This window comes from Nicotiana attenuata, unplaced genomic scaffold (assembly GCF_001879085.1).
Source record: "Nicotiana attenuata strain UT unplaced genomic scaffold, NIATTr2, whole genome shotgun sequence".
NCBI classification, from domain to species: domain Eukaryota; kingdom Viridiplantae; phylum Streptophyta; class Magnoliopsida; order Solanales; family Solanaceae; genus Nicotiana; species Nicotiana attenuata.
In genome coordinates, this window is record NW_017674003.1 from 64,782 (window position 1) to 72,193 (window position 7,412).

Here is a 7,412-nt window from a genome sequence, read left to right on the forward strand (position 1 = left end):
TTATTTTATCATATGTTTTGTATCTTTCTTTTTGAGGTCTTCCTGGCTGCCTTTTCCCTCCTTTAGGTGGATTTACTACTTCTTCAGTTATATGTTGTGGCACATTCCATTTGCTTTCATCGGGCAAGGGATTAACTGGTATTTCATAAGTACGCAAGAGGTTCGCCCTTGTGTAATAAGGAGAACAATATTGTTCAAAAGACTCATCCTTGTGTCTTAAAGCAGCCAAAGCATGTGGACAAGGTAGTTCATCAAGCTGGAATTGACCACAACTACATTTCTTGTTTTTAAGACAAACAATATAGCGCCTCACACCATCTAGTACTGGATGGATGTAGTCTGTTGAAGCCGTCACCTACGAGTACATTACAGACAAAAAAACAATTCATATACGGTTAAAATCAAACTATATACAAAATATCTACATTTGTCCTGATTATGAATTTGATTCAATAAATAATCAGATCTTACTCTAAGCTTGTGCGATAATGTTCTGTTGTCATCCAACTTTTTGTTGAATTTGTATCCAGGGTATGTGAATGTACCCTTTACTTTCAATAATTTTTCTTTTGTCCAACGTTCAAGAAGGGTCCTCATATACTCTAATAGTTCTACTATCGGCAGCTCTCTTGCATATTTTGTTACAGCATTCAACGACTCTGCAATGTTTGATGTCATAGTCCAAGTTCTGTTCACCGTAGCATGTATTCGGGACCATCTATGATAGCCAATATCGTATAAGTATGCTTTAACATGGGGGTTAATCTCCTCAATCTTTGACATCCTTTCATTAAATTCATCAAGTGTGTATGACCGTGCCGTGGCAAAGTATAATTCACTTAACTTAAGATGTCCCTTCTTGAACTTTGCCCGTATATTTGTCCAAATATGCCACATGCAAGAATAATGTGGCATGCCGGAATAAACAATAGATGTTGCCTTCAAGATAATCTCATTCCGATTCGAAACAACACACATATTTGGTCTTTCACCATACGCGAGTTTGAATTGCTCAAAAAACCACTTCCATGATGCGTCATTCTCTGAATCAACAACAACATATGCCAATGGTAATATGGCACCTACATTATGTGGCAAGAAGCAATTAATTGGCTACAGAAGAAGACATATATATATATACAAACTACAACTATTCTACAATATATCTACAATTCATCTGCAAGTATTGCAAAAAAAAATACAAGCTACAATGTTTCTACAATAAAACTTCAGTACCTGCTGCATCCATTGTACTGGCTGTTAGCATTACTCCCGTGTATGCTAAATTTAAAAATGTCCCATCAACTACTACAACTGGCCTGTAATATTCCCAACCGCTGATTGACGTACAAATCGCACCAAATACATACAAGAAGCAGTCATCGTCTGTCTTCTTCAATTTAACTACAGACCCCGGATAAGTCTTCTCTAGAATATACAAATAACTAGGCAATTTATTGTAGGAGTCAGCAGGATGACCTCTCATAAACTGTAAAGCCTTTTTCTTTGCTCTCCAGGCTTGCATGTAGGTTAGATTCACGCCGTGTTCAGACAACATGTCAAATTGAATGTCTTTTGGGGTGTAAATTGTCTTAGGATCAGAATATTTTGGAATAACCATGCTACCAACTACCATGGCAGTAGGTTTGCGTTGTATGAATGTATTGTCCATTAAAGAGCATGTGTGCTGTCTGTCGAAATTTCTGACCTTGAACATTGCAGAATCATTTATGCTAGTTGCCTTGAAGTGCCATGTACAGTTTTCACCAACACATATCAGCCAGTAGCTACAAAATAAATACATTTTACACAATGGGTTAAAATTTAGATTTGAAAAAAAAAACCGTTTTAGCTTAAAAGATCACATTATACAATCTATATACAATATAACTACAATTCAACTACAATTCTGTTAAACATTATCACAAGGAAAAACTGAATAAGTAAAAAATTACAAATAAACTACAAAATTAAAAAAATAATAATCTTTGACTATTCATATGTTCATACCTTCTAGAACTAGATCTTTTAACCCTGAATTGGAACTTGTTCATGATAGAATAGTGCTTCATTGCAGTTGCAATTGTTTTCTTGTCTTGGTATACTTGTCCTACTTCAATAGAACTTGGTGTACTGTCAGTTATTATTATACTTTCATATTCCTCCATAACGGAAGATGTTGGCATATCAATTAAATTTAGCATTCCAGACGAACCTGCATGAAAATAAAAATAATTATTGTTATCACCTTTTTGTAGAAAATTTGTAGATAATTTATAGAAAGTTTGAAATTCAGTATTCATATTAATTTTTCAACTTTTTTGTAGTTCAGTTATTGTAGAATAAATGTAGAAATTTTGTAGATATTACATAGATAAAGTGTAGTTTATTGACATTGTACCAGAATTTCATCGAAAAAATAACATCACACACCTGCAGCTGTGTTCTCATTGGTGATACTCAATTCCATATTGAAATCGCGAACAGTAATACATAGCGGATATGATCCTAAGTTTTTGTTTTCCTTTTTCGTCTCCATGTATACACGAACACCCATATTGTTCCTAATTTCCATTGGAGGACAATGCTCGTTGACAATGTATTTGATTTCTATAATTTTTTCGGATGTATCATTCATTAATTGCTGTGCTATTGTAGAAATCAACAGACTATAACTCGCATCATCATCGACTACAATGCCATCAACCTCAAATTCTCTAAATCTCCCATAGCTATCCCAATTCCCATTCAGTTGTAGCATAATTGGTATTTTCGCCATAATTGCTTTTGTTGCAGAAGAATTGTAGAAAATTTTGTCGATTTTGAATTGTGAATTCAGAGAAAATGTTGAAACAAAGTGTATCCCAAAAACAGAGTACGGAAATTTTATAACGAAGTCGACGATAGTTATTATGCGTTGGGGAAGATCTGGAAATATTTAATTCCCCTTTTTTGCGTGGCTAAATAAGGAATCATAAAGCTACCTTGATTCCTTATTTAATGCATTGTATATATTATGTGGAAATACTATTAGCATGAATGGTAATATGCAAACTATGAACATATTTGGTAATATAGTTTCATATATGGTATATATACGAAAATTTCCCTTCCATAAATGATTAACTTCATAATATTATCCATATCTTATGACCTTACAATAATCTCAAAATTAGTTTAGGAAAAATAATTCTCAATAATCGCTAGTATACTTTAGACACGTATTAATAAATCAATCATCGTGATTATGTATACGTTCACGTGACATAATTATGATTTTCAAACTTAAAACCAAGGTATGCGTTCGCGCAACTATGGCAAAATAATCTTAATAATAATAAATTATTAAATAAACGTCTCGAATCTGAAAATAATTGAAATACTCTAAAACGCTAGAAAAACTATAGATAAAATTTAAATATTAGCTCATGTGTTCATACCCGAACCTTGGACTAATATGCTTAAATAAAAAAAGGGTCATGTGCGCATTCACGCGTCTCGATGCTTTTAAATTTAAAATAATTATGTTTTAACCATGTGTACATTCCGTACCTTTGTTTAATATCTACCTTCAAAGAAATGCCTTGTGTGCGTATCGCATCTAGGTCAAAATAATTAATAAAAATATAAAGATTAAGTGAAGTGGTAATAGACAAGCCATAACGAATAAAATACAAGAATAGCCAAAAATTGATTTAAGCCTTACATTAGTCAATATAAGCGACCGTGCTAGAACCACCGGCTCGAGGGGTGCCTTATACCTTCCCCTCGGTCAACAGAATTCCTTACTCAGTCTTTTGTTTTCGTAGACCATAAATTAGGAGTCAAACCTTCTGTTTGATAAGGGATTGAAATAAAAGGTGACTTGGAACACCAAAACTCAATTCCAAGTGGCGACTCTAAGAGCCTGTTTGGAAAGCCACCTTGGAAATGGATTTGGCTGTAATTACACAGTTTGGCATGTTTGTTTGGCCAAGTAATTACTTGGTCAGCATGGAATTGGGTGTAATTGGAGGGGTGTTACACTCTCCAATTCTCAAGGGGGAGGTGAGAATTGGTGGTAATTACACTGTGTAATTACAAGGTTGCTTTTTAGTTTCTTTCCTTTTTGTTTTTATTTTAATTTATTTTCTTTATAACTTTTTATTTCTATTATTTTAATTTTTTTAATTTATTTTTACTTTTTAATTTCTTTTAAAATATATTTTTCTTTGTACATTATTTATCTTTTATTTCTTTATCTTTACTTCTTGTGATTCTATGTAACTGCTTATATTTTTTTTTCTTATTCTATTTCTGAAACTACACCTCCCAATATTAGAAATAATGGGTCATTAATAAACTTGGCATATAATGAGTGATGCACTTAAAGTGAAATTTCGTTGTTGAATGTGGTTATAAATTTACCATGTTTCTTAATCTTAAGTTGCAGTGGAACTTACTATTATTATGTTGGAATTTGACATATGTAAAACTATTATTTTTTTTTAAATATTGAAATTATGTTATATTCATGGTTCCAAATTACTTGTTTTAGTAGTTTTGGCTCATATTCCATGTTGTTCATTTTTTAGTTAGAATTGATAGATTAGTTTTGTCAAACATTTGATTAATGTTATGAAACTATATTTATAAATATTAATTTATTTTATCAAACATGAATTCCATGATGTTCTTACAAAACGTATATTTTTAGTTTTTGTAAGTATCTAAACTAAATATTATAATTTAAAAGATATACTATATAAATTATTTTTACAATATTAGTTATAAGTATATAATTACTAATTAATGTATATTTACGAAAAAATATACATCTTAAATACCAAATATAATATTATTTATACTTATAAAAATTTATAGGCATATATTTATTATATTAAGTTTTGATAATTACTTAATTTAAAATTTAATCTAACTGTGTAATTACACTTGTGCAACCAAACAGTAAACTTGTAATTACACTATAATTACACTATGTCAAACGAACAGGTCATCGTAATTACACAACTGTGTAATTACTAGGCTGTGTAATTACTACCCTAGTAATTATACCAATTTCAATTACAGGGTGACTTTCCAAACAGACTCTAAATAATAAATAATCCCTTTTGAAAACGTCACTTTAATTGGAAAAACTCTTCTAACTCAACCTCGTAATAGGGTTGTGTGGGAAAAAAGAGGTGTGACAGAAACAATTTAGGATCCTCCTGCAATAAACCTTTTATGAAAGATTTTGTCTTCCCTGTGATGACATTGTATAAGTAAACTTGAGGGGTATGCATATGTAAACGCATAAGGCCGTGTTTGGTCGTGTCTAATTTTTTGGGATATCGAGGAGTAACGATAAGGAGTTGATACTCTTGGGAACGAGCATTGTGTAACTTGAAGAAGTTAGGATCATCCATTAAAGTTTTCCAAGTTTTACAAACACACTTGAATCGCATGAGAGAATTTGCAGGGAGCCATGTTAGTATCTTTTGTTGATTTTTTTGCAGTAGTAATTGCAAACTCACTCAATTTTTGTAGAATCCATTTCATGTTCCTGTGGCTGCTAAGCAAAAAGAGAAAACAAGAGGAAATTTAACCTAGCTAGTACATTAATTGTATTGCCATAAATGTAAGTAGTATACTAATTGTGATTGTTTGCAAACTAAAACAGATCAACTATAGCTTAAAAAGATTATAAAAAAATATTAATTAATCCCTAAACTCAGGGCATCATAGGAGTTGGTCACACACAACATGTGCACCGACTAACGAAGAGGGTAAAAATGTATTTATCTGTATCGGATGTTTAATCCAAATCATATTAATTGAGTGTGGTTAGTCAAAAAATAAGATTAAAATGTGTGTTATTTTTTTTTAAAAAATTTAGGAAAACCTCGCAAACCACACGTGAGATGTAAACCGCACTAGGCAAGCCCGATGGGACGAGCTCTAACTGAGGAGGCCGCTAGCGAGAGGAATCGACCACAGGTCTTCCATGTGGGAAACTACTCACCCAACCAACTCAGCCAACCCTTGCGGCTATTAGCTATAATTTTGCGATAAAAGCGTAAGTTGAGACATGTGTCGTGTATTAGTTTTAATTTTTTATCTTTTTTTTTCCTGTGTAAATTGTTGCATAATAAGTTTAGTAGCATAGGCGGATCCAGGATTTGATGGTTACGAGTGCCACTCTGGGACGGATGCACATTTATCGAAGCGGTGTCACGCGATATCGCTTCGTCAAATTTTTTAAACTAATGTATTAATACTGTGAAGATGCGGATAAGTAGAAAAAAATGACACCAATTGACATAAATTATCTCTTGGCGCATTGATTATGTGCTTGATTTTGCTCTAAGAGGTCAGAGTTTCAAACCTCAACTAGCACATCTTCTTTTGCAAATATCTGAGAGAATATATGTGGTTAAAAATTGTGATGAAATAGAATATAGTTCAGGACTTTTTCTAACTTAAGACTCAACAAAATCAATAGACTAAAACTATTTCTTGTCTGGAAGTATGATAACTAAAGTTATTATTCTGGTTCTTCTATAAATTTCAACAATGCTTACAAAATTTTTGTGTACGCCCCTGATGCCACTACTTTTAATGCAAAGCGACCATAGTGAAGAGATTGAAACATTTAGTCGGTTCGATACATTTTTGATTAATTCGGTTTGATTCAGTCCAATATGAATTAATTCAATTCGATTTAAAATATTGTTTTATGCATAAATGAATGTGTTATCACAAAATCGAATAGGTTATGTCCAATTCGGTCTAATTCTCTGAATTCAAATTCGATTAATCTGATTAAAAAATATAAAGTAAAATAATATTTTAATTAGGAAATACAGCACTTCAATCTACATAGAGCTCGATTAATATTATGTCTTTGATGCATCACTCTAATTTCTAAAAGTAATATAAAACTACATTAGATCGATAAAAAGAGGAAATGATTAAAATCACATTCAAATAAATTTGACGATATAGAAAAAGAAAAGGGAGGAAAATATACAATTTAAATAAATAATAAAAAAAGATTGTACAAATAAAGTGAACAACAAAGGTGAAGAAATTAAAACAATTTAAAAGGAGCATAAGGAGAAGAAAGGGAAGGGAAAAAAGATAAGAACAAATCAAACAACAAGGACCGCAACAGAGTCTCGATCCTGGGCATTATATGTGGAGTTCCAGTGCCGCCCATTATATATCTTAATAATTTGAGGAAAATATCAGTATATATATACGATTTTACTCGAGCGATCGGGTGGCGTAGTACCCCGAATTACCCACATAGATCCGCCTGTATGGGTCCAAATTTGATTGACCACGACCCGTAGCAAACACGACAAACGAACAAGCACCCACGAGTCTACGCCTAGAGGAATACGACCACGGTAAAAGGAAAGACATCA

The 7,412-nt window shown here is 32.2% G+C and overlaps 1 protein-coding gene across 1 annotated transcript in view; it reads right to left on the minus strand.

Annotated features, from left to right (window-relative positions):
- The window catches only part of LOC109217797, a 2,868-nt gene extending 89 nt beyond the window's left edge, over positions 1–2,779 (minus strand). Inside the window, exons 1-5 of the mRNA XM_019382066.1 lie at positions 2,434–2,779; positions 2,011–2,215; positions 1,237–1,787; positions 472–1,082; positions 1–355 (exon numbers count right to left, since the gene is read on the minus strand). The exon at positions 1–355 is cut by the window's left edge and continues 89 nt beyond it. Of these exons, the coding sequence (XP_019237611.1) occupies positions 1–355; positions 472–1,082; positions 1,237–1,787; positions 2,011–2,215; positions 2,434–2,779 (2,068 nt within the window). The remainder of the gene's footprint in view (positions 356–471; positions 1,083–1,236; positions 1,788–2,010; positions 2,216–2,433) is intronic.
- Between the last annotated feature and the right edge of the window lie 4,633 nt (positions 2,780–7,412).